General features: G+C 34.7%; 1 protein-coding gene across 1 annotated transcript; it reads right to left on the bottom strand.

Moving 5' to 3' along the window:
• psmd14 (proteasome 26S subunit, non-ATPase 14) lies at positions 1-27,990 on the bottom strand. Its single transcript, XM_006636549.3, has 11 exons — positions 27,867-27,990; positions 20,942-20,993; positions 13,492-13,563; positions 12,897-13,016; positions 12,306-12,376; positions 11,517-11,667; positions 4,686-4,793; positions 2,595-2,669; positions 1,674-1,799; positions 1,106-1,168; positions 1-575 (listed from the first exon to the last, which is right to left on the bottom strand). The coding sequence occupies exons 2-11, from the start codon at positions 20,987-20,989 to the stop codon at positions 477-479; spliced, it is 933 nt and encodes a 310-aa protein (XP_006636612.1). The 5' UTR covers positions 20,990-20,993; positions 27,867-27,990; the 3' UTR covers positions 1-476.
• Between the last annotated feature and the right edge of the window lie 10 nt (positions 27,991-28,000).

Here is a 28,000-nt window from a genome sequence, read left to right as displayed (position 1 = left end):
TCAAAAATGGGATTACTTTATTTTAAAATTCTCAATGTTTTATGTTCAAAGAAATAACCAGTCAACATTAAGCATTGGCAGTTAAAGATCAAGGTTCTGAATTTGTCATCTTTGTCTTTATTTTTAAGAGGTGATAAATATCACTACATACAAATAAATCCTGATCTTTACAGATATTTCAAGAAAATTGCAAAGTAGCATTCACCTGCACCTGATATTTTAAGAAAACCATGACGAAATAGTATTCTCCTGCACCTGAACCAAAAAACAAAAAGCATTCCTCCTAGCATGTAAAACTGACAAACTGTACATTAACTGAAGTTTTGTGCAACATCAGTGATGGGGCCAGACATTTATTCTGAGGGAATTAATTAGCGGCAATATGTTCACAAACATGTTATACAAGTTACTGTTTTTTTAAAAAATAACTGAAGTAAAAAGTAAAGAATAAGTATGACTTTTAAACAAAGGCTGCACTACTGAAAGACCACTGTGTCCAACATGGCAGCTAAGCACTGCACAATATTTGATGTCATCAGAACGTCAACATGTTCTTCTAAATGACGTTTTGGATCCTGTGAAGAAAGAAAAATGTTATTTGTTAAACATTTAAGTTGCCAAAGGCAACTAAGATGGTTCATTTGTTGTAACAAAACATTTTTATTTTTAACATGGAAAAGCACCTTTACATCTTTGGATATAATAAAAAAATCCAATACATAACTGTTCAGTTGAACATCACATACATTCCAAAAGAGGAAATCAAGATGAAAAAATTAGCTTAAAAATTACAGACAAAAAGCCCACATCTGTAAAAAAAACCTAAGATGTATACCTAGGGAAATGAAAATATCCTTATTTCTCAGTTTTACCAATTAAAAAATATCAAAGCAAACTGATTACATTTAAGAAAATGTCTTAAACACCTCTGTTTCAATTTTGCATACAGAATTTAGAACTCTATATGAGTTTCATAGATTATACTTGGAATTCCATCACATATTGTATGGCATGGAATTATTTACATTTTAGTATTTTATTAAATTTAAAAATACTGAGACTCTTCTTAGTAAACAGTAATGCTCATAAAAAACAAATAACTTGCCTGTTTTCCAACATTTTTTATTGCCAGCTGTTCAGGGGTCATCTTATCCTCCTCTTCTACAGCCTAAAATTAGGAACAAAAATATTTAATTTTTGTGTTTATAGTGATTTAAAGATGTTTTGGAAGCCTGTCTCAGAAGCATCTTTTAATCATTTCTGGAAATTTCAATAATTTAATTAATTCTTGTACATTTAACACGATCTAAATTCTGCTTAAGGTAGCGAGCGCACTGTTAGTTTTATCAAAGAGCTAAAGCTGTAACAAAATGAAGTGTTACTTGAGGCTTGGTGGTATCACAATGCAAGCAGCCACAAGCTGTTCTGAAGTGGATACTGATTGTCCATTAGTTTTTTTTCTCACTTGATTTGTAACAATGAAGTCTTTGAATAGTCTCACAAAGTCAACTCCAGTGTAACCACTAGGCTATTTGGCCAATAACCTTCTTGAAGGTAAAAAAGTCCAATTTGCTATCATTAAATAAAGGTCTTTATTGATGCGCTGCAAAGGGAAAAACAAGAAATCTTAATTTAATTGTAGTTAGAAAACAGCAAGTCTGTTGCTACATCACCTTGTTGTAGTTTTTGGCCAACTCAAGCATCTCCTTCACAATCGTTTCATTAAGCTTACAGTGTTCACTGTAATCCTGAAGGGTCAGTCCTTCCATCCAGCTCTTCTTATGCAAATTAAGCAGCATCTAAAAATAATATTTTTAGAGACATGCATGAAATGAAATTTAAAAGTAAATATATTACCTAGAAAATAGTGTTGTGTGCTGCGGTGCTGAAGGATGCCCACAAAGACTACCATTTATTTTGGGGTTTGGTAATTCTGGAAATCTGGGAGCAAGTCTGAGTAGGATTTAGATCTCCGAGTCTGTATACATTAATCATTTGGAGATCACCTATATGTTCACTTGGAGAACATAATCTGTTTTTAAGAGGCAGAACCAGGTTATAGGGAAAATACATAGTATTCAGTAAAGAGCACTGCCTACATGTGATTAGTAAATTGCTTTATTTTAACTTCAGTACTGTGATAATGGTAAACGACCCACCTTTGCAAAACATTACATCAATTGAAACCAAACAAAATGGTAAATTAGCTGCTAGCAGAGCTAGGTGGGTTGAATTGTTATCGTTTGCAACCCTTTTTATGTTTTTATATTCTTTAAAAGCTTCAAACGGTAATCTTATTTTAGGTGTAAACTTAGGTTTATTGTTTAAACTGCATCCTATTTAACTAATTCAACATCTAAACATCTGTTGTGAGGTTTTAATGCATCAAAATTAATAAATATGGGCTCTGACTGTTAAAACAAAAATCAATTTGATAAAATGTTCCTGTCTGTTCCGTAGTTTTGAGAAATAACTCCCATTCAAAATCAGTACAGAGAACACAAATGTCTCTTGTTACACTGTCTAAATCTTAAAGACTCAATCAACCTTACATTAACAAAATCTAAAAACAGTACAATGAAGAGACTACAAACCTTCTGTTCTAGTTCATTTTTCCTGTAGTTGATGGTAATTGAGTAATAATGCCTGTTCAATCCATGGATTAAAGCCTGCAAAAGAAACCGAGGTTTAAGTAATGTACAGTGATAGATTAAACAATTATGAAAAACATTACATTAAGGTTGACAGCTCTGTGGAGTACAAAGGAAACAATTTTTGAACATGATTCTCAAAGATTACAATATATTAAAGTTTTGATATCATTCAGCCACCTACAAAGTACTATTAAGATTCTTAAACTACTTTATCAAGATTCAAACATGAATTGGAAACCCCATGTGTACTGATTTTAGAGTGGAAAGAATTTGCTTTAATGTGTAAGAATTTAATTTTGATTTAAAATATGGCTTGCAATTTTTTTTTAGAGTACCTAGTGCAAACCAATTAATATTACTTTAGGATACCAATTAAAAGTACCACATGTTACTTCTTAGTGACCACAGTGGTTATATTTAAAGTGCATCACACTGTTTGTGACAAAGGCTATGTAGGGTTTCAAATCACATGGGTAAACCCTGCAGGTCAATTACATTAGCCAACATCTTTTAAAGAAGTGTTAGAGGTAAAGAGAAGAATTACTTCTCTCATTCAGACAATGTGCATTGTTTTATTAAAATTGAAAAGACAAAAAATATTGTTTTTTTTCCACTGGATACATTTAAATGTGCAAAACTCTTTGTATGATATTCCGACACAGGCTTTGTGGAACCACAAATTGTTTATATAATAATGAAGAGGTCTGAAGCTATAAGGTTAACGAGAGAGGTCATTACAGCTGTGCAATAAGGTCCAGTAATCTATTCTCTTGAAACATACAAGCATGGACTTGCCTATGCCCAATCAAGAGGCCAGACCATTTCCTACTCATTATGGTTCACTTTAACATCCACAGCAGACCTGTAGTTAAGGCTGTTTTTTTTTTCTATACCCACTGCAGGCAAGGGAACAATTCAGTTCCATGGTTTATTTGTCTTACTTTTAAAAGTTATTTGCATTCGACTAAGCTAGTTACACAACTAACCGAATCGGAACCCAGAATCTCTGAGGAACACCTGTAATTATTAATGACAACGCTATCTAAACCTCAGGGTTTTTTTGGGATGGGGAGGGAGGTAGTTGCAGCTATTTGTTTACTCATATGTGTTTTACTGTAGACATAACCATTAACTTTGAAAATCTTGATAGAAATAATTGGGCAATAATAAAAGTGGAGATTTTCTTACCATGTTAAATTAGCTTTATTTCTGTACATCAGTAGATCACAGAATTCTAATAACGACATACCTTACTTGTTTATTATTTGCAAAACTGGCAATCTTTTTTAGAGAGCACATTTTAATTGAACACTAGATGCAAATATCATTCCCTAAATACATATTATATTGGTAATAACATCTTTGTAATCAATAATAATTAAATCCCATATTTATTGGACATTCCTACATTTAACTTGCTCATTCTATAAAAAACACAAGGTTAAGATGAAATAATTTTTAACATTAATTCATTAAACCAATAAATATCATCTCAAATATAATTGCTCAGTTTCAGAAATCATCCATTCAAATGTGAACAGTTCAAACTTACTATTGCATTACATAAACCACTAACACACATTATTTGGCAGAGTGGTTTAAGGCACAGCTTAACTCTTAAGAGCTGGTTCACTGAACATGGAATAGAATACCACTTATTACCATCATTCACACACCACGTACTTCTCCCTTTTTGCTTAAAGCAGGGTTTACTGTAAAGTTTTAGAAGAGGAAACCACTGCTCAATTCTGTTAATAAAATAGAGATATGCTTGTATTTACCAGGCTAATATCAATTACACACTACAAAACATAAATTGCACGTTCATCAGTTCATTATGGATATTAGAATTTTATGGCAGCTGTATCAGTACATAAGAGTACATCAGTGAGTTACTGGATGACTTGCGTATAAGCAACAACCCAGAGTGTCTAATCATATTTTTTTCAGCATTCCCTTTAGAAATGATAAATATAGCAATCCAAACATTAACCAAAGCTTCTATCCAACCTTTCCAATTTTCTTTCTTACCTGGATGGATGGCTTGTTTAAATGACCTAGGTTTGATGTGGTTTGCCTTGGTTCATGTCCCAGAACCATCATATTGGCATTGATCAGTCTGAAGGCATCAATAACAACCTATGAAAACAAGATGTAATGTCAAATGTGTTCACAAACTGCATGCAAAAGGGCAAAATCCACAACACATGCACATCTGCTTTTGGATATCTTCCAGATAATTTTAATGAAAAAACTATAACAGAAGGAATTTCCTGCTGATCGCACCATAGGAAAAGTGCCATTTAAATTAGTATTTAAGTTGACAACATTAATGGCAATTTTTGTGCAGGCCTTGTTCATCGTTTTAAATATTCAAGAAAAGGGTATGATTTTCAATGTAGGCTTTTATGTGACGCAAAATTGTATGGCAATGATTTCTATAGCTTATTGTTCCATACATGTTTTTCCACCCAGGTCTAATTTAATCAATGTGAATGACAAGGAGAGAAAAAGACTGAAAGTGAGCACTGGCTTAGGGAGTTTATCTAATGCCCAGTACTGTCACATCAAAGGCATGATCACTATACTCGAAATGACAACAAAATTATAGCCAGTAAGGAATGCAGCCCTAGTATACTGCTCAAGTCAGATGCTATTGCTTTTTCTGACTATAAAATATTCTTCCATGTCTGATGGATAAACATGACCCATCAGTGTTGTAATAAGGGCTCTGCAAACCCAGAGAAGAGTAAATCCAAGGTTATTTGCGATTCATGACAGGTAGTGGCTTATATTACAGTGTCACTAAAATTTTTATGTGAATGCATTTAAGATTGCCTCTAAGTTATTTATGTGATGTTATTGAAATACATTTCTACAGACTATTTTGAACTCATATTTATGACAAAATAAGAGCAAATAAACATCCAGCATATATTTTTGCATCTTTGCTTTAAAGAAGGTGGCGATTTCAAATTTGCAGAAATTAACTAATAACTAATAATTTCCCACATTTACACAAACAGTATTTACATGTCCCAGAACTTTTTTCTTTCCTAAATCTGGTTTACTATTGTCACAAAGGATCAGTCTCTAATGTGGAAAGGAAAGCCAGTGGTCTACGGAGGACTGCCTGGACAGTTGTGGGTTTTAAACCCTTATTAGCTTACTTTCCCGAGATGAAGGTACTTGTTGTCCCTAGAGATCAGCTTCTGTTTCTCATTATTTTACACCTTTTAATGCTTAATAGCGGACATCTTTAAGAAAAGGATTTTAAAATTTGAGGCCTAGAAACAACAACAGAGTCATGTTTTGTAATTGACAGTCAACAATTTCAGTGACAAAACTGAAATCTCCCTTCTGTGATGACAGGTGGACAAATGTCTCATTCTCTTCAATTCAGTTTATTGTCATATGCAATGAAATGCTTATTTGCATGCATGCTCCAATACAAAGACATTAAGGAAACACCAAAAACAAACACAGAACAGCAGCAGCAACACATAAACATAACATCCACCACAGGACAATTCAAGTTTTCATCCTCACAATTTCCATTGTGTATTCAAAGAGTAAGATACATATAGGATATATAAAATGGAAAATAATTCTGGTAATAACTTGTGGTTTTGAAAGAACTGATTATTTTTAGTACTGGGTACAGAGCATGGTGAGATTAAGAACATCTATGCAAAAGAAAAAAATGGATTACAACATGCATGACATAAAACGGCTCCCATTTAGAAGCAGCAGGTGCAGTGCATTGATTAACCTAAGCCAGAGAACCCCAGGTTAACTCATCTGTTCCTACTTTCCAGACAAACCTTGAATTCCTCTGAACTTTGATAATGACACTTTTGGGTTGGTGTAGTAGATTTTATTTAACCTCAGATACTCTGGCTACATTCTTTCCAATTCTTATTTTTCTGTGTAACAGCATCACATAAAACAAAAAAAATACCCCCCCACCTAAAGCTCTAGTGCTGAATATTACATTTAAAGACATCAAAACCTAAACAACTACTATACTGTCATCTTGCTCTTTAGAGCATTTGTTCATGTATTTTTCCAGAGAATAACTTATTTACATGTACCATATAAAATAAATTTCTGTTATCTGGTATGAACAATGTGACTAAAATATTACAGTCACAGAATTCAAAATATATGGACTAAATGATTTCCTAGTACTGTCAACAACCACTTAATATATACATATGCAATATCTGCATGCTCACATTTTCATTTTAATCTATCGATGTAGTATAGCAATACAAGACCTGCACTAATCCTCAGTAAATGAGAAATTAAATTATCGCCAACAGTCTAATTTCATAAAAATGAATGATTTGTTTGATTTATTCTATGTAGTTTAATATTAACCTACAACCTGATGTTAGAACACATTAACTTGGCAAATGCAAGACAAAAATAGTTAACAGTGAATTCTGTATTACTAATTGCTTTTTTTGGAGCAGAGAATAAAATAAAATGCCTCATTAATGTCCAGTGTACTAATGAGGGGAGGGTGAAGTAGGTGTTAATGATGCCACAGATGATTCTGTAACAATTCAGGTGGAGAAACTGTTGTGTTGCTGAAGAAAACTCATTTAAGTATTACAGAAATTCAGCACAACTAACCCAGTGCATCCTGGACTAGTCAACACAGTTATGACAGAAATATTTTTACCTAGTCATTTGTCCATAGAGGCAAATATAGTACAAAAGGGAAAAAAAACAATGATGGCCTTCTCATTGAGTACAGATTTGATGCTGCATTTGAAAATCTGTGATTTCAGCAGCATTTGTAACTCTTGTATTCACTACTTAATGAGGCAAACACTAAACATAATGCACTCCAATGAAATGGCATTTCCATCATAAATGTCTACAAGTGTAATCAAGGTACAACGATAAAAGAATTCTTAAAGCAACATGCAGTCTGTTTGGAAAAATGTTTACACTATTTCATAAAATATCAGAATATATGGCTGTTTGAAACCAAATGCCTCATTACCAGTTTGGTTCTCAACGCCTCTTTTCCAAGTACACACACAAGCAAAGACAATGCTAACTTTGAACCAAGCCTGGTCTTACACGACTTGCATATTGATAGCTATGGTAACTTCACATGGAGAGTAGCATGGAATAAAACCTTCCTGGTGAGAGCACCAACCTGACATCTTAAGAGAAATATATTGGGATATTAATTATTTCTTGTCTTTAGAACTGCCAATTATTTTTACACACCCACCCTATTTGGAATAGCCAGTGGTGTGTTTATTCATCGCTCCTAGCTATGAACCCCATGACTGCACACATGGGAGAAGAAGCAAGTTTAGGCAGACTCCTCTGACCCACCCACCTCTAAGCCATCCGTTTTTTAGCACATCTTTTAAGGCAACACAACCCCATACCAGAGGTTCATCACTGGCTGTAGGAGAGGCATGTCCCTCAGCTACAGCACCACATGCCTGTAAGTACCCAGGAAACCGCAGAGGTCACTGCCTTGCAGAGAAGTTCTGAGTGACTAGTGCCATCCTACTCTCTATGTTGCTCAGGTAGAGGCCCAGGCTCGAACCTGTAATCATTGAGCTCAATCTGCACTTGGGTGAGCGCCTCTACTGATGAAACACATGGGATGCCCATCATTTGTTTTTAACAAATCTGAGCACATACCTTATCATTTTGGATAGAAGTTTTCAGTTCTTAAATTGTAAACAAACCTCAGCTACTTTGCCAGACCCAGACTGAATGTGTCTTCCTGTAATCTACAGCACGGTGAGAAGCCATCTTCTTCGCACCAGCTGAAGCCAAGCGACGAGAAATGTCAGTAACTCCACCTCCAGCCGGGTTATGAAGCAAGAGTTTCACAGGCTAGATCACGTGCTACTCAGCAAAACAGCCAGTGGAAAACCAACAGGAACCGTGTATACAGAGCCCCATGGAGGTTAATCCTTTACTGTATAGTCACACTTCAGAAGCCTCCTTAGTTGTTGTATGACTCAAAAATCCACAGAAAAAGTAAACAGGTCCTTATGGTATTTACAGGATTTCTTTCGTTTTCTATTTTGAATCTTTAATTTAAAGGATTATCTTGGCTGCTTTGTAACGGGCATGTAATTGTTAAGGTACTTGAAAAGTGTGAAAAGTTAATAAAACAACTCCAGTCCACTTTCAGCTACAAAAAAAAAAGATGTTGTCAAATATCTATGTAACTCAAAGATGTTGCATGAAATTTAATTCTATTGTAGGTAAATCAAAGTATTTTCAGCACTCTGTGAAACTCCAGAAACTTGATGTCCTAGTAATACACCTGTAATAGGAGTTAACTTATGTAAATAAAAATTTCAATGTTTTGCACACTAAAACCGAATTTTATAAATATAGCAAACAGAACATGTAAATAGTATAAATAAGTGGATGTTCAGAAATTGTCAATTTAATTATTTAGAAAGAATGTTTCTAACCTATTACACTTAAAAACAAAAACTGAAAAAACTCAAAATTGATTTCATTTTTCATTTAATGGCCACCAACAGGTTTATCTGTACCACACAATATCTATTAAACCAGGGACACAAACATTTTTTTTTAAACGAATCGAAAGATATTATATCAAAAATCACAAAGTGGAGAAAAGGGCTAATGTCCCATCTAAAACTTCTTTTATCACCTGCAACTGACCTGTTATCAACTGTTCAGTTTGTTGCTGGTTTCTTTAATAATTAAGGGAAACGTGTGACCTTGGAAGTGCAGCTGGGGTTTGCGACCATTTTGTTATTTATGCTGCCATGCACTGTCAGACATCTACAAGTGAAAAACATCATCTACTGTCCCTGGTAAGCCCACGGCATAAAAAATTCAGGTAAATCTTACTTTTTATGCCATTTTTGATGAAAAGCGCACAGAAATGAAACTGACTTATGCCAAATGAATATCACTGAATCGCTGTGATTGTGGGGTTGATGTTTGTAACATTGAAATTATTTATAAAACATCAATTTTAGCTTAAGAAAAGCAATGCCATGAAGTGTGTGCATTTCCTTGGTCTCCTTAGAGATTCTCCACATATTTGGCCTCAAACCTGAAAGAAAATATCTATATTGCAACAATATTCAGCATTTCTTCTGTAAGGAGGTCAAAATGCTACACTGTTTCTCACACAACTTAGACATTGCTATAGCCCTGAAATCTGCATGCAAAGCTTAGGCCAAAAGAAAGAAAAAGAGCATTGAGATTTTATTTGCAAACTAATTTAGCAAATTAGATGTAACTGAAAAAAGATTTTACAATTAAAATGTATTTATCAATTATTAGCAGAGGACAAATAAAAAATAATAATAATGTAAATAGTGCATCAATATCTCACAATGTTAAATGATACACAACATCTGACTGGTTTAAATAAAATGTCTGAAAATTGTCTGAGCCATTTCTGATGATGACAATTAGGCAGTGCAAATCAAGCACTAAACCAGTAATTAAATTATAAATCATTTTGTATAAAAAGCTGTTGCTTATTGAAATGAAAAAAAGACCTTGTGGAACAGTGTGTCTAAAACCTAAGGACAGCACAGAATGCTGTTTTGGAATCTGAAAAGGGAGTGAACAATAGATTGATTGCCATATTACAACCGTAGACTCAATTAAAATAGCAGGCTGAAATCACAGTCGAATGAGAAAGTCATTAAAAATGCAGCGTGAAAAGTGCAGCCTGAGGATTATCGCTCAAACTCATGTTTAATTTATAGAGTTGCAACACAGTCAGTCTTTTTTTATTCTCAAGCAAAACAGGTTTAATACCAAAATAATTGTGGCAGATAAAAAAAAAATCAGTAGTGTGATATTATGAAAAGGACCAGTAGAGAATCCATGGAGAAAAATATTTTAAATATTTAAAAATTAGGCGAAAAAATAAAGCAATTGAGAATAAAGAAAAGCTTTCTGTTTAAGGTCTTTAAAAACCAGACATCTGTTGTGCTAAGGCTTTAATGATGTATCATATACATCATTTTTGAGTACAGACATGAAATACAGTTAATACAGAAAATGTTTTCACCAATACTTGTGTAGAAATTAGATTAATGTCTCAAAAAATATATAGTAAACCATAGGGGTACATGCTGGAACAACACGCCCCAGCAGAAGTTTAATGCAGTAAAGCCCTAAGTCAATTTCTTTATGTGCTGCAGTCTTTCTTATTCACCCTCCCAATGGCAAAGCAAAATCGAATTGCCTCTCACATTTAGAGACAGCTCTGTGAAGGTGATAATAGAGCTGCTCCCTGCTGTCTGGAGGCAGGAAATAGGAAAATGGCATATGGGGCCAAAATAGGAATAGAAAAGAAAGACGACCAAACAAGGGGGAAAAAGAAATAAAGGTTAACATAATCCAGAATTTTATCAAGAAGAAGAATGGTTATTACTGCAAACCTAAACAGTATATCAAAACCTAAACTATCCATTTTGAATACCCATCAGCAATTAAAACACATTCACACATTATTTAAATCCAGTAGTGCTCCTTATTGAGTTGGAGTATAATATTAATTTTATAAATGAAAAGAATGTTAAGCCTTACTCAGAAATAAAATAAGGGTGCAAGCAGGATACCTTTCACTATGAACTTAAATACACTAAAATTACAGTTTGCATTTTTTTTTCAAACTAGTAAACAGCATTACAGTACAATGACATTTTGTAAAACATATATGTTGTGAAATTAAAATGGAAAACACAGCAGTGCCAAAATTAGAATGCCTCTATATAAAATATATGCACTCACCAAACAATGCGACACAAAAGACTTAAACAACTTAGTTTTCTTGCATGAATATGCACAGATAAAAAATGACAGTACCTTTCCTTTAACACTCTGAATAGGGTCCACTACTACAGCAACAGCCCGCTCTGACAGGGCTTCAAAGCTCTGCTGAGTGTTGATATCCACGCCAGACAGCCAGCACCCAAAGCCAGGGTGACTGTGGTACCAACCAACCACCATCTCTGGCCTGAAACAGACAGGGCATTGAGAGGAAGAGCCTTAACTGTACAGAGAATGAACTCCACACTCAAAATGAAAGAGGATCTCAACAAAATGGGTATAAATTGGGCAGGGTACAGGGAAACACAGGTGTGAAAAAAAACATGGGTAAAAAAATGCTTCTTTCATCATGCCATAGTGAAAACATGAAAATGAAGAAAGTGCGACAAAGGAGTGTTATCATTAAGGGGATGTGCATTAGCAGTGGAAGATCATGCTTTCAATTTTTCACCCTGTTACCACACCTTCTCTGAGCCAGTTTTTACCCTTTCAGCACTTGAGACTGAATATCCACCCTTTAAATATCAATTAAATCAGCAGTGGGACTAAGAACTCCGTCAAGAAGCAATTTGCACTATGTTGCTGGGCTGCTGAGCCTTTTGTTCACATTAATTTTGAAGTTTTTCACAGTAAAGGTATTTGAGCAAGCAGATGACAACTGTTGAAGGGCATAAATGGTATAACATATGACTATAATACTGTCTTATGTCTTCATAGTAAAAAATACAAATGCATATTACCAGGCAAGTGCACACACACAAATAACCAGCTACAAAAAATGTTAACAAATTGTACTAATGTACAATACAAATAATGCATATTTACCTTCCAGTCTGCTTAAGCATATCTAACATTTTAGCTTGAAAGACAGGGTCAACTGCTTCAACACTGACTCCCTGTTTAAAAAAGCAATTTCATTAGTCCTTTTTTAATAGCCTATAAAACAAAATTCCCCAAAAAACTTGTCCCCCAGATCGTGTGAAACGAATGTGTATGAGAATAGAATAGTGTATATGACTCCTTCACAGTGTCACTTTAATACCGCAATGAAGGAAGTGAATAACACTACAAATGCCTAACAATTTAGATTTATATTGATACATCTAAATTGAGCACATCTTTTTTAGCAGTAAAAATGCAAAATTACAGCAACCAATTACAGCACACCTCAAAAGATTAAAACTAAAAGAAAAATTACCTTTAAGGTTACTAATGACTGCTACACATAAGTGTTTTGATATCCCCAATTTTTTTTTTTTAAAAGGCACATATGGTACATATGTCAAACAGCTACATATGCTGATTTATTTAACTGTGTGATGAACAGACAAAAGCTTAAATTTGTGGACTGATATTGTGAATGCCTCTGCACTTTTACTTTAGAAATGATTATTATAATAAAAAAAGAGTACTCACCGTTCCTGATTGAGGCATCGCAAACACATCAATCACTCTGACGGTGTAGTCATCCACAAATTCCCCCAGCATCAAACCCATGACTTCCATCGGAACACCAGCCCGCCCATGTTTCAACATCTGTGTAATAAAAAATTACAGTAATGGAAAGATTTAAAACGAGTTCTAAACATTAGCAAACGAACACAATGAAAATGCATCTTACCTTACTACAATTTTCCTACAAGTAATTATAAACAGTGGTTAATTAAGTAACCTGTTTCTCAATCAACATCACGTCATTAATAGTTGTCAGAGCAGCAGTTAAAGACTTTTAGTGCCACATGTCACCGGCACTTTTTTTCTTTAAAGCAGCCTTCAGGATAATTTGAACCTGACAAGTTATCACTATAATGTGGAGGTGACATGACACGGTCTTCAAAGGCAAAATAATCAATGTGAGCGACAAAGAAACAGAACCAACAGTGATTTGAAGTATTTCACTTAGTAGTTCTTAAGCATAACAAAACGAAGCATCAAAGTTAATAAAGCAGAATAAAAAAAACTACTTTTTGATTAATTATTTTGTGGGTTTCATGAATATTCATTTTCTTACCTTCAGCAACGCAAGGGAAGAAATGTACACTTGTTCTGCTGTATCTACTGCTGGGGCATCGGTTGGAGGACCCTGAATGGAAAAAAATGCATACTTTCTACACAATTTCTAGGATTTGTGTTTAATACAGAAAGAAAACTGCAAGATTTAAAATGTTATTGTTTTGAGATACATAAAACAGCTTATATACCCATTACATGGTGGTTTCCTTCTCTGGTTATAATGGGAGATCAATTTCCCTCTTGAACTATCTCTGGATAGGGTATCTAATTCAAAAACAGTAATACTCCTGTATCATTTTAATCATGTAACAGAAACTTTAATTCCACTACTGTTACATTAGGCTAGCATTCTTACATTTTCAAGAGTAATAGAAAGGGGGCAATAAAATATATTGTAAATAAACATTTTTCCTTGTACTTAAAATGAAATTTATATATCTAGCACATTCACAAATATGAAATGAATTCTTGGATAGTGAGATTCCCCTAGTTTTAATTGCATAGCACTCATATACAGTATGGAACATATTCATACACAACACAAGCCATTACTGGTTATACTGACAAGCTTGGTTTAAAAGCTGTGTGTAGGTATAGTATTAAAAACAAAAAGTATCTAATCACCTAGGCTAATACACAGCCTGCCTAGTGACGTAAACCACTGTCATTTTCCCTTTGTCAAAAGTCTTTGATTCAGCAATTATCTGTGCGATTCTAATGGTGGTGTGAAGTAAACACCACTGGGCTGAGTAATAATCAACACAGCAAACAACAATCTTCTTGGCACTAGCAGTTTGAGTTCTAAAGATAACTTGCAGATTAGGGCACTGGGAACGCTTTGCAGGTATCTGCCACAGGTACAGCAGGAGAGAATTGTATTCACTATCCCCAGGTAGAAAAGCTGTGAACAAAATACACAGCTATTTGTCTTGCGCTAAATTAAAAAAAATTAACACAATTTCTTCCAGATCATCAGTACACTGTCAGACACTGCTAAACATGTTTTTGTACAAGTTTTTATTCCACTTTTATTAACAAATGCAATGTGTCCTTTATATAGGCAAAAATGAAAACAAGATGAATTGCTTTGTCTTCTAACAAGTCTGACTGTAAAGCTTGACCTGATTTTGCTCACTATGGTCTCATAGCTAGGTTTTCCTCCAAATTTTTACAAAATGACACATTGTCACATTTTTCCATTATAAAGTTTCATTTTTGCACTTTCTTGTGCCAGAAGGGGAAAGAGTAGGGGGTGTTGTTTGGAAGAATACTGTAGCTACTCTAGGCATAAGAACTTGAAATTAGGTCGTATTTCTTCCTCTTAAATGTGTAAATGTACATATGAGCTAGCATTTCAATTCGGAATATGTCTACACTTCAAAACCTCATTTTCTCTCCATCTTGACAGCATCTGCTCAGGTACTAAGTGGGATTGTGTACAGAGAGTACATATGTAATTCTACACAGCTTTATGCATGCCAGATTAAATCTTGTGGTTTTAAATTTTCTGACATTTGGAGAAAAAGGTTAATTATTTTGTCATAATAGCTGCAATGCAGGGTATGTCTGTGATGCATTGTGAGTCACTTTTTCACAATCTTAAAATACAGTGAAGTGATAATATAGGCTTTCACCATTTTTTATTTAAAATGCATATCTTAGTTTTTCAAAGTTTCAAAGAAGCAGTTAAATTTCCTTTTACTGGTCAGAAATTACAGTGAGATCACTGTATAGACTCCAGGAAATGTTCGTGAAACCAAGGAATCAGATGTAAAAACAACGCTAATTTGTAATACAAAGTAGCCAAAGAGATTAAAACCAACAATCAATGTCGTTGAAGAAAGCCATTTCAATGATAAAATAATCAGCTTTACAGTGTCACAGTATACACAGGATTTAAGAAGTGCAGAACCTCCCGAGTTGCTCAACTGGTAAATGTGCTCATCTGAGCATGGGGTGAGCTCGATGATCACAAGTTCAAGCCTGATTCACGTCACTAGCCGACTGGCACGATCCCGCAATCGGCGGTACACAATTGTCAATAGTAGGTGGAATTAGTGAGAACGCTTGATTCACAGAGACCACTGTAGCCACCTAGATGCGTACACGCATGTGGTGCTATTGGTGAGGGCTGTACCTCCTGTACTGGGCTATGACAAGTCAGAAGTGTTGGAAGCCAAATGTCTCATTGGTAGGCGGCTTAGAAGAGCCTGCCTTCACTTTCTCATTTTCCTTTCTGCCGTTATGGAAATTGCAGCAACAAGTCGAGAAAAACACACAATTGGCTTGTTTATATTGGAAAAGTATCATAAAAATAAAGGTGATTCAATTTTAAAAAAAAGAAAATAATGGTCTTGTACATAGACTAATCACTGCACATGCTTGGACCGACCGGGATAATTTTTAGTCAAAGGAATTTTAATACCAAACCAAGAACAAGAACTTCTGAAGACTAGGTATTAAAACAGATACAAACATTACTGATTAAATATTAACCAGTAATGGGTTTGTAGATGTTGTGTGTTAATTTCACTAACATTTTATAAACATTCTATTTTTGTCTTCTATCTTGTGTCAAAAAAACACAAATCACTTTTTTACTATAAGGTTAAAAAACCTTTAGTATATAAAACCACAAGGTATAGAGAGCCGAAAACTTTATCATATAAATTAGTCTTCAAAAGGTTTTACATCAAATTATTTTCAATATTGTTTAGCACCCTAACCAGTGAAGCTCTGCTTTATTCAAATGTAAGTGGATAAACAGAAAATCCATCCTCTAATGCCCTTTTCCAGGGCAAACAAAGTTACAAAAAACTCTTTTCAGATTTCTGGCTAAATGATACATACGTTGCTCATTTTAAGTTAAATATTTAAGTCTAATATGTACTTGGGTTAGATTTAAGCAAAAAGTCAAGATTCTGACTTCCAAACCATATATGTGGCAGAAGAAGTGATTCACCATCACATCCCCTTAGAACTGGCTGACGATTTCACGGCATCCTTCCTAATTGTTTTCGGACTGAGGAAAAGTATAAAATTCCTTATCCGTACACCTTGGCAAAGTGTCCTCATGGAATGCTTATACTTATTCAATTTTCTTACTTATTACTTATTATTTCTTACTTACTTATTCAAATATGGAAAGCTTGCATTTTTCCCAGCTAGTTAACTGGTGGTCAATGCAATTTAAACAAAACTAGACAGACTTGTTTAAGAGATTAGAGGCTGATACCGAGCTTGAAAGAATGATTTGCTATTAAAAGTGTTAATACATTTATAGGTAGTACGCATTAAGAACAACATTTGTGCTTTAGGTCTAAAGCACTAACTGCTGCTTTGGGTCTTCATTCAAGCACACTTTTTACCAGAAAAAAAAGCTATCAATTTAGAAAGCTAATTAAAATACCTGTTTATTCTAAGCATTAAATAGCAAACGATTAACATTTTAAAATATACAAATCATGCAACTCAAATGTTTGATAAAACCACAAACCACAAAGACAAAGAAACAGCATGCTCATTGGCACAAGAGTGATAGATCTCCAGAGGACTGATTAGACAAACAGAAACCAGCAACATTACATATGGTATGCCATTTTCACAGCTTCAGGATTAAGAAACGTAAAATGTTTCCTCTCACCAAGAAAGACTGATGAAGCCAGATTTACAATTACTCTGACTGCCTTGCAAAAAAAAAAAATGTAATGCCTTCTCAAATTTCACAAAATAATCGTTTACTTAAAATAACTTCAGAATCTGTAGCACTTTTTATAAAAGGACCGAATATCATTTATTCTTTCAAAAATCATTGTCATCATCAAGATCAAGCAGCATGGCTCATAAAATATACTAGCAGATTCTGGGAGAAAAACTTGGGCATTAATGAAGCCCTCCACCCACTACTGTGAGGAAGTGTCAGTCAGTAAACTGGTCTGCCAGCATGGCTTTAAACTTTGCCCCAGCCAGATGGTTTATTAACACTCTACTAAATAGCTGGATTTGTGGGTAAACCTTAGTAATACAGATCACATCTATATATACAAGCTACATATATCAAAAGGATAAATTGCCTTTATTTGATATCATAATACATTTTGGAAAGTGTGTTTTTCATTTTTTCCATCAGTGGCTGAAATGATAAGCTTGCTCTTAAATATTTAAGTAAAACCACTAGAAATAGAATGTGGTATTTGGACTGCCTGAAGCTGCTCTTGTTGACAAAGTGTTAAGAAAAGGCATTTGTCATCGTAACAGCACAAAGCTAGCACCTCAAAGTGTTATCCACAAAGTCCTTCTCTGCAAATTTGTTAACGCTATTAGATAGATTACTCCACCTTTCCCATGGTGTGAACCGGTATCAATTATTGAGCCATCCTTTGATTATTATATTTTAATAAAATACCTGCTGATTAATTGTGAGCCAAGGTGTTATTGTGAGACTGGGTCACTGGCACTATTTACTTTACACTCACATGAAGCAGCATACAATGATTATTTTATTAATACCAAGACGGTTGCAGAATAGGAATGTCCACAGTGCACACTTCCAAAGGTGTTTCTGCATTTGCTCTATTTTTTTTAATCATTAACCTCTCTAAGCACTTCTACCTGCAAAAGGGACTCAAAGGAACACGATGCCCATTGTGATTTTCACCTGGTGTGTTGGAAAATTCACACCCGCCTAAAGTGTTGTTTAGCGCACCAGTCCAGTGTTACAAACATACATGGAAAAGCACATAAATGCATAAGAAACCACTCGGAAATAATCAGTAAGAGATGTAATACTCCACCAGAAAAAGAGAGAGTAATGTCTTCCTACTTTGGTGAGACTAAAATGTTTTAAACATATCTCATTATGTCTTTTACTTTTTTAAATATGTCTAGTTCTTTTCCCTGGTCTGACATTTATCAAAAATACTGGTCATGTAGTTAACTACTGCACAGAGTTTCATGACAGCCTTACATTTTGTTATTTTTCTACAGAGTGCATATTTCTTTTAAAGAAAATAAAGATCTAAATCCAGCCTTTCCATATCTACACTCCTCGTCATTTGATTGGAACAAGGACATTTCCAAAATTCTGGTTCACACAAAATGAAGCAGAAGATAATAGTAGATTTAAATCTTTTAAAGTACTGAATATTCAAAGAGCAAAAGCGGAAAACAAACTGCATGTAAACCAATTCCTCCTCTCACTGCTTCTGTGATATTCAGAGGCAACCTGTTATTGGAGGTGTTAATTGGCAAATTCAGTACAAGTCAGGAGCATGTTCCCTGTCGTCCTAGCCCAGCAAGGCTAGGTCATTAAACTGGAAATGAATTCTTTCATGCTGTCTTAACCCTTTAAATGCATGGCTTGCTATAGGTCTTTTCAGCTTTATAAAAGTATAGGCACAAAACATAACTGGCAGTCAAGACAAAAAAAATCTGCAATATCATTTTCATTACTTTATTGCATTTCTGGTTAACAATTCCAGGTGAAATCTAAAATCCTGAGTGCAACAATTAAATATATTCAAAGCATTTATTTGATTAAAGCTCACTTAGCTGACTGTGGTTCTGCTTTACAGAGAACTCATTAAGATATGAATACATCAACTAAAACATATGGAAAAGTTTGCTGCATTTGTATTCACCTTTGGAGATCAAACTGCAATTAACACTTAGCACCACAGTAACAGGCAGTGTTTCAAAATATAGCTACAGTAGCTGGAACATTGTAAAAAGATCAAAAACTGAATTTACTAAGAATCAAAATATCATATTCATTCTTTGAAGAATTGCATTATACATTCCAGAGCAAGAAAGTGCCCAAATTATGGAATGTTTCATAAAAAAAAAAATCCATTACCACATTACAATGGATTCTCATGTTAAGCCTTTTTCTTCCCCGAAATAAGCCTAATCTAATTCTGGGCTAGCAACTATACAATTATACTAATTACAAATTACAAAATTATTCTAAGCTAAGAAGTAACATTTTTGTTTCTGCCTTTAGATCAGTTTTACACCTGGGTGTAATTCTTCAGTTTTTAGTGTTTGTTATTTGTATTTCAGGAACAAGCACACAAACAGAAGGCTTCTACCACAACACTTATATTTGTGAAACCTGAGAGATAAACGTTGAGTATATTCATACTTAACAGTTTACAGATTGGCTTAGTATGTCCCAACACAGCATTTACACAATCAAAACTCAATGCACAACAAAGATAAACACCTGAAAATACTTTGAATATATTGTAGTGCATAATTAATAATAAAAAGTATATATATATATAAAAGTATATAATAATAAAAAGTAAGTTTTATTATAAAAGTATAATAAAAAAATATTCAAATTAATCTTTTCCAGACTCATCAACTATAAATATAAAACTCTGTATAACACTTAAATGTATTTCACTTTTGGAACTGTCCCATTTTTTTTTCTGAAGACAATTAAGACAAGGCACAACAGGAAAGCTTTGTATTTCAAATGTATATATATATAGGCTGTATAAGACATTTAGCGAATACGAAGAATTTTCCTTCTTCTTTAAAATTATTTCACTGTACTGCTGACATAGAACAGTTTGACAGTACCTGTTGCTTTGCTTAACTATATAACATCCCACTTTAAGTGGCTGTAGAATGCTATAAGTGGAAAGAAATTCAATGTCAGAATTAAAAAGCAGTCTGTTATCGGACATGCTCATGACACAATAGCCTTACATAAATTACCCAGTTCACAAGTCTGGCATAATGTTTAGATGCCATCCAGGCAGCCCCCCCAGACTTGGAGAATCTCCTTTGGGATTCTTGTTGAGATCTCGCCGCTACCTCTGTCATCACATTCTGTATCTGCCAAAATTACTCTCCAAGATCAGAGTTTTAAAATCACCACAGAAACAAACAAGGGGATAGCGACAATTCCTTGCTTTCGGTCCATGCAAGGTATCAATAGGTTGTGCTTCAATTTGAATGCGACCCACGGCACCCTCAGAGACTGTTGCTGCCAATTCAATGACTTGCAAAGCAGCACGTGCATTACACACTGTTACTCTTCAGGCCCACATTATCAGAAACCTGGGTTTAACCTCAACAGCTCCTCAGAGCAAAACGATTTTTACGTAAATTAGAAAATAGCTGTATATTTGAGTTTGAGAGGAGGCGCTCTAGTTTTGTCCGTTTTAGGTTTCTAGTTATTTCTGACTACTTTAAGTGACCTTCTAAACTGTGAAAACGGCATTGCCACAAACTGTAGATACATATACACACTTTCACTATTAATGGTCTTTATTCAGTGAAATATGTATTATATCCAAGGACAAGAGACATGTGGTCGATTCTATTTCGTACACTGTAATGTCCAGCTTCCATCTGCTTATTTCAAAGAAACTATTCCGCACATCACTTAAACATGAGAGCAAAGGGAAATCACTGGGTGAAAACTGACACCTCACCTGACCCAGTCCAGGCATCCCACCACCAAGCCTCAGGAGTCTGTCCATGTTTCTTTAAAAGAGGAGAAATGGAAAAGTTATTATGCCTGCAACTTTCAACACAGTAATTCACCTTCAATCTTTAAATGTCAAAAATATTGGTGGTAATTACTACACAACATCAGATTTCCTGTTAATTAACACCACATTCTAATTCAAGAATCTGCCTTCCTTGCTAATTAACAGAATCATTTTTTGCTTTGTTTTGAAGGTTACCTTGGTTTACTGCAGGGCTATACCTATAGAGTTTTCTCAACCAGATGAGTTCTACTCTTCATGCGTTGGAAGGCTGCCTCTCCTTCCAAAGTAATAGCTTTGGAATACCTAAGGCAACTCTTATTTTAAAATTAAGTGAAAAATAAGGTTTCACTACACATTAAGGAGAAATCTTGATTAGTAACTCTGATGCTAATTAACTTGCAGCTTGTCAGATATAATCAATACCTCATGTGATACGTGGTGTCAAATGATATCAATCTCTAAACAAATGAGTGTTTAATTTGTATTTCAGGTCAGGTAAAGCACAGCTTTATGTATGTTACTACTGGATACCATAACAGTTCAGTGCAGCTTCAAGAGATGTCTGTAATAATTGATCACAAACCAGACCCTGATTTTAAGACTTTTTAATAAATAAACCTAACGGTACACAATCCAAGCTTCCCACTTGTCATAAAATTTGGATTTCTGGATAAATGTGCATTTTAAAGTAAAAAGTGAGTAAAATGAATCCTTGTTGTAACACAAATTCATATAATTGTCTTCAAATCAGTATTAAGATTAATTAAGAAAATTCATTCTCCATCTGTTTTAATTGAAAAAGTGAATTTTATAGGTGTCACGTTCATTATCGTCATTCCTTCTGTTCAACTTCAGCCTGCTTCAGGCACTGTTTTGCAGATGCAGAGTGGAATAAAATAAGAGGAGGTGTTCACACTAATTCTAGGAAAAGCTGTGCGCTTTTCCAGGAGTGGACTGGATGAATTAAATGGTGATGCAATAGTACTTTCAGTATCTGACAGACCATGATGACAGCAGTGTTCACCATGTATGGTGACCTACATAATACTGCTGTAGTCCTTAGAATAGCCATTGAAAAATGACCAGGAGGGGCTCTGGATAGCTCTAATACGATTTAGTTGTTGCGATATAACCCTGTAGAAGGCAAAGTTATTGAGCCAACAAAGATAAGAGAAATGAACAGGAGATGTACAAAGAATTCACAGATTTATCTTAAAAAAAAAACATAAGAACTTATGTTTTTTTTCATTTTAACCTTAGTGTTTGGTAATTTTGGTATTTGTCCCACTGTAGCTCACAAACACAGTCTTCACCTAGAGACCCCATATACCGAGTCAGAAGGCGGGTCTCATTTTCTCTGAGCAGGGATTACTAAGATTTTTTTCACTCAGAGATAGAAATTACCTTTTGAGGTACCCAGAACTAGTACTCGGCACAAACGATCTGCTGAACAAATGTAACCCTTCTCATCATGTTCTTCAAACTGTGATGAACTGACTGCTTAAAAACACATAAAGGCACTAACAGAATCATGAATTAAAATATGAGTGCATGCAAAATTACTATTACACAATCTCTTATTGCCTTATTGATCCGATCAGGCTCAGAAGTTTTATTTTACTGATTAAGCAGTGGAAAATTCACATTAATTTTGCATAGATCTATGAACAGTCCACAATATGAAGAAGAAACAGGGATGTCACCATCAGCATTTATCTTTTGTAATTTTTACCTGCACTTCCATATTCTCTCATTACATTAACCATAATCTTTCCATTCTCTTTGCTGTACTGTTTTCTTTTCCCATTGCTATTTTGTTCCCCCACCACAGGATGCTTTTTTGAGTAATTATACATTATAGAAATGATCAGGTTTTCACAACTGAATCCACACACATTAAAAGTATAAAAACAGAGCAAGACAGACATGATAATCTTATTTCAGACCAACTTTTAAAAGGTGATTTCTTCCTAACACAAGCTAAACACTGATGGTGTGCTAAGTGGACATTAAATTGAAGGTTTAAATTACTTTCTACATTCCAATCCATTTCTACATTCCATGGGCTTGGTGAAAGGTTCGCCCAAAAACTTAACACCAGTGGCTGTCAGTTAGGCTTAATTTCCATCACACTAGTAACCTCTGGCATAGAAGTCAGCAACCTATGGCATGCGTGCTATTATTGGCTCACAAAGGGATTTTAACAATGTGCACTTGCAATAAAAGTAATTAACAAAGAAAGTAAGTTAAAAATGAATAAATCAATACTTGACTGTTCTGTAATTCTCTATAACATGCTACCCAATAATGGCTCTTTGGTAAAGAAAAAATGATGCAATTGATATATTTACTGCACTGTTTTTAACGGGGCAAGCTTATCATTTTCACAGAAAAGCTCACAATCATTGCAGCTGATAATTGTTTTTACACTTAAGTGTAAAGACAAACATTTTGGACAAAATGGCAGCTGCTATGAAAGTTAGATGTTGGCTCATTTCTGTTCTTTTAGAGAGATGATTATGGATTTGTTCAACACAAGACCATGTGTTTGGGCTCTAAGCTGTGCAGACAAGGCGGAGACTATCAAACGTACCAATGTCTGCTAGATCAGAGGAGTGATGCATAAGTGAAATGGCTGAAAAATGGTAACAATCAACAGACACTGGCATTAAAAGATGAAGAAGTATTTAGTGTTGCACATGAGTGCATTGATATAAATGACGTACCGCAATAAGCAATTCTTGCAAGATTCTGTGACTCAAGATGGAATGCGAGAAGAGCTGTAATGTCTAAAAACCATGCAAGGTACAACTACAGAGTGAGACAGAGTTAAAGACATTTATGTATTATGTTGTGAAATATTTTCTGTGACAACTGCCAGTGCCCTTGCTATGCGAAAATAGAAGGTTTTTGCAAAGATCGCTGCGGCTCACACCAGCATCCCACAGTAAATTTTAATCTTATTATTGAAAAGATCTTTGTGCCAAGATTTCAAATTATGATCTCAATAATGTAATGACTACAGGGGTGAAAACAGCAAATTTCCTGTTCCTCGGTCTGCCTTGAAGCTGAAGGAGATGGACATCCACATTCTCTAATATTTAAAGAGGGAGAGTTCTCACGAATCGCGACGTGGCCCTTCCTGCTCACTAGTCACTGTAATGACTAATGTAATGTAATATATGAGCAAATTAAGTACAGGTATCACTTAATACCTGATATTAGCAGCAGATATTTCAGTACAGAAAGTTTCCAATGTGAGCTGCATGGAGAGTAATAATATGCAAGTAATAAGTAAGTTCTATTTATTAGTAAAATCAAAGCGAAATTGAGAATAATATTTCTACTGTATTAACAGAGATGGATTCACAAGCCTGCTCATTTACAGTGTAATAAGGCTGCAGCATGTCACTGGAAGCTTTTTTGCCTTGTACTGAACAGCAGAGAATAGTGATGTGCATTCCTGGAAATTTTTATCCATTTTGTGATGTAAATTGGAGGTTTCACAAGTTATGATGTACATTTTACTTTTATTGTAGTTTGAAATGAACTCAGCAATGCTGATTCTTCCTAACCCTAACATGTTAAAATAGCATCGCAGCTCCCCTTTAAAGTATCAAGCTATAAGCTTAAGTTAAGAGAACTCAGAAAGGTAAAGCAAGTATAAGGATCACACTAAATGATAAGGCATGCACATAAGATCTAAAATCAATAAATTAATTTTAATATCACATTTTAATTACTAAAACTTAAAGTAGAGCTATTCCTGACATTAAAATGATGAGCCCTATTCTAGTTCATTCCAGCAATACCGAGAGGTATTAAGACACCATTTATTTCTACTTTTTACAAAGTGTAACAATAAAAAGAACATTCCCCGGGAACCAAGAAGAAATGGTTAAACAGATAGATTCCTTGCATTCTATAAGCTACAGTAATACAAGATGGGCCTTCTCTCATTTGTACGCCTTATATAGAAAAACTGATTTTTTTTTCTGACAGTTTTGTAACGTTTTACCCTCTACAATCTAGAATTGGCGGCTCTTAAATATACTGTAGCTTGCACTTAAAAAGGAGAGACAGAGATAGTCCCTCCAAGACATAGCTTGATATGTATAACCTACTCTTATTAAAAACAATGTGATCATGCCTCACTTACAAGAGAGCTGAAGCACTGCTGAAAGGACAGATAACACTACAAGCTCACAGGTGCTCAGCAAGCCACAGGGGCCAGGGTCATTGATACTGGCTAATGAAACAGCATGGATTCGAAACAGTAATATCCAGACCGTTGGGCTCTGGATGGGCACCTTCACTGGCTGAATAGCTAGGAAACCCGAACTTTGTAAAACTGTAGGTTTTACAGACCTACAATCTTTTGTGTTTGTCAGGTTACATCATTGTTCTATCCAGATTAGGCCCTTAAATTCCTGAAACTATAATCCAGAATATTAGTTTTAACTCCTGGTTTAAAAAGTTTAGGACAAAAAAGGGAAACATGGGATAAACTAGTACTTCACAACTGAAACAATACCAAAGGCTGATAAGAGAAAGCAATGCTTGCTCACCATCTAGGCCCAGTTTTCTCTCTCTCAATACTATCTAAAAAGATCAAACTAGTTTATGGTACTGTTCTTACTATATACAGAATATGGCACAAACCCACAACCAGGTGCATCACTTTTCAAGATAAGTAAAAAAAGTAACCCCTTACTGAAATCCCCACTAACATGTATTGCAGCCAACTAAATTCATAAACAAATTCAGGAGACAAACTTAAAAAAAAAAACTGTACATGACTACTACAATGACCACTGCATAAAGTAACAAGTGTGTACCGAGCACAAAGTATATTCCAAGGAAAAGATTTTGAGGAAATATTCATCTTTACTGTACTAAAGAAAGGCCAAATCATGTTTCTTAATATCATAAGACCCATTAAGAGTTACCATACAAAAAAGGAACATGCTTCATGGTTACTGTCTTAAAATCAGAGCAGCATAAATATGGCACATTTAAAAAAAATACATGAAGCTGTATTACACAACCTGCAAGACATGTTAATTCATGATAAATTATGAATTTGCATAGTGCTTTTTATTTCAAAGGATACCAATGCACAACCAATTCAGCTAAAACTGAAGAGCAGCACTACTATTAACACGCCTTAATATTTGTACCCAATACAGTGGGACATTTTATTGGAGCAATCCGAGTGAAGAAACTTGGTCGAGATAAAACTGCATGACTGCAACTGGAATTTGAAACTACAAAGTGCCACTTATGAGTTCAGAACCACTACCCAACACAGATGCCCCACAGCAAATCTGGTGAAGTACTTACAAATTACTTTACTGAATTAAGGGAGATTTAGAGAGGCAACATTACACAAGTCCAGAATGGAATTAGCCACGACAGCTCAGTGTAGAACCCACATCATCCAAACACCACTAGGGGACATATAATGACCAAGCAGTCAGGTTTAAGGTCTCCTTCAAAGGACAAAATCACCCATAGCACAGTCTCTGCTGTCACCATACTGGAGAATTGGTCTAAAAACTCTGGTCTACAGAGAAGAGTGCCACCTACTGGTCCACCAGCAACAATAGTAGCAGAAAGCTGGTTTCATTAGGTCTCCTATCCCAGTAATGACCAAACAAACATTGCTTAGTTTTGGGGATTTGATGAGATCATACAACAGGGCAGCAATGTTGCTGTGTCACTATGTGTCAACTATATTACAAAATTAAAATCACAAATGTATACACATTTATTAATTGTCTACAACGCCTAAGTAATGCATACAAACAAGGAGAAATAAGTCAATGTGAAAAAGTAATGAAAATATTGTATTTTCTACATTTTGGTGATGCAGTCCTATTTTCACTTTGTATAATGATGCCAGACCTTGCTAAAAATTATTATAGATATTTACATGATAATGTCACTGCAATGCTGAAACGTATTGTCCAGGCTCTATAGTACTTAGCACTCAGCTAAACATTATTTCAGTATTGAAGACTGATTTATCGGCTTAAAAAACATTACATGTAGTGTGAGATTATATATAGTCAACAAACTGAAGGACACCCACAAATTGATCATTCTTAACATTACAAATTGAAATGGAAATCAAAACATACAAATTATATCGGGGTTAAAGGTTATTGCAATTTTACTTTAAAAAAACTGACCCTATACTTGCTGTAGATTGCTTAGTCACCTCAAAGCTAAACTAACGAAGTGTATCGTAGACACCAACGGCAGAAGAAAACTCTTACATAATAATCTATTATTATTCGTTTTAAATTACAGCTAAACACTGAGGTAAAATAACTACACAGCAAAAGTTATGATAATACAGCGAGGAAACCAATAACTGAAAAATCCTGACACTACCACGTAATCTCATTTCCCTAACTTCACGTTACAATAGAAGTATCCATAAGGTACGTTAAATTGTGAATTTTACATTACAAATGGACACGTTCAGCCTTTTGTATTAGAATACTTCAACTGAAATATAAGTGATGTCAGGTGTATATATATATCGTCAGCAGTCTTAACAGTGTTGTCAATACAACCTACATAACAAAAGTAACAACAAACACAAATACATTTCAACCGCTTTTATATTACGCACGTCTAAGAACACCGTTTCTAAACATTTCTTTGATGGATAGCTTGACAGAATTCAAATGGATTTTATGTAGGCCGTAGTTACAAATGCCCATTTTACTCTTGGTAACGACTAGGCCTTTGAAACATTTCTACAATTATCCCTGGATCTGCACATTTTACACAGTCATTATCTATACACATATAAAAGTCTCCTGAAGCAGGCTGTATACAAAAACTACATTACCTGTAAAAAGGCAACAAAACGCAAAATCCCCTCAGATATCTAAACGTGTAAACCCCGTTTAGCGTCTGCAATGAATCAGCCGGATTTCATTCAAAACAACCTCGCCGGCGCAGGAAACACTTCCGGGTCACCTC

This window comes from Lepisosteus oculatus, chromosome 12 (assembly GCF_040954835.1).
Source record: "Lepisosteus oculatus isolate fLepOcu1 chromosome 12, fLepOcu1.hap2, whole genome shotgun sequence".
NCBI lineage: Eukaryota > Metazoa > Chordata > Actinopteri > Semionotiformes > Lepisosteidae > Lepisosteus > Lepisosteus oculatus.
The sequence above is the reverse complement of the archived record's forward strand: the minus strand, read 5'-3'. Positions and strand labels throughout refer to the sequence as shown.

What these genes read in the sequence shown, in the direction of transcription:
- psmd14 (XM_006636549.3), bottom strand. Translation starts at nt 20,989, where the DNA reads ATGGACAGACTCCTGAGGCTTGGTGGTGGGATGCCTGGACTGGGTCAG. An exon ending in AAAATGAACTAGAACAGAAG is followed by an intron (nt 1,800 to 2,594) that starts GTTTGTAGTCTC and finishes TATTATTTTTAG; the next exon opens with ATGCTGCTTAATTTGCATAA. An exon ending in TAAAAAATGTTGGAAAACAG is followed by an intron (nt 576 to 1,105) that starts GCAAGTTATTTG and finishes CTTTCTTCACAG; the next exon opens with GATCCAAAACGTCATTTAGA.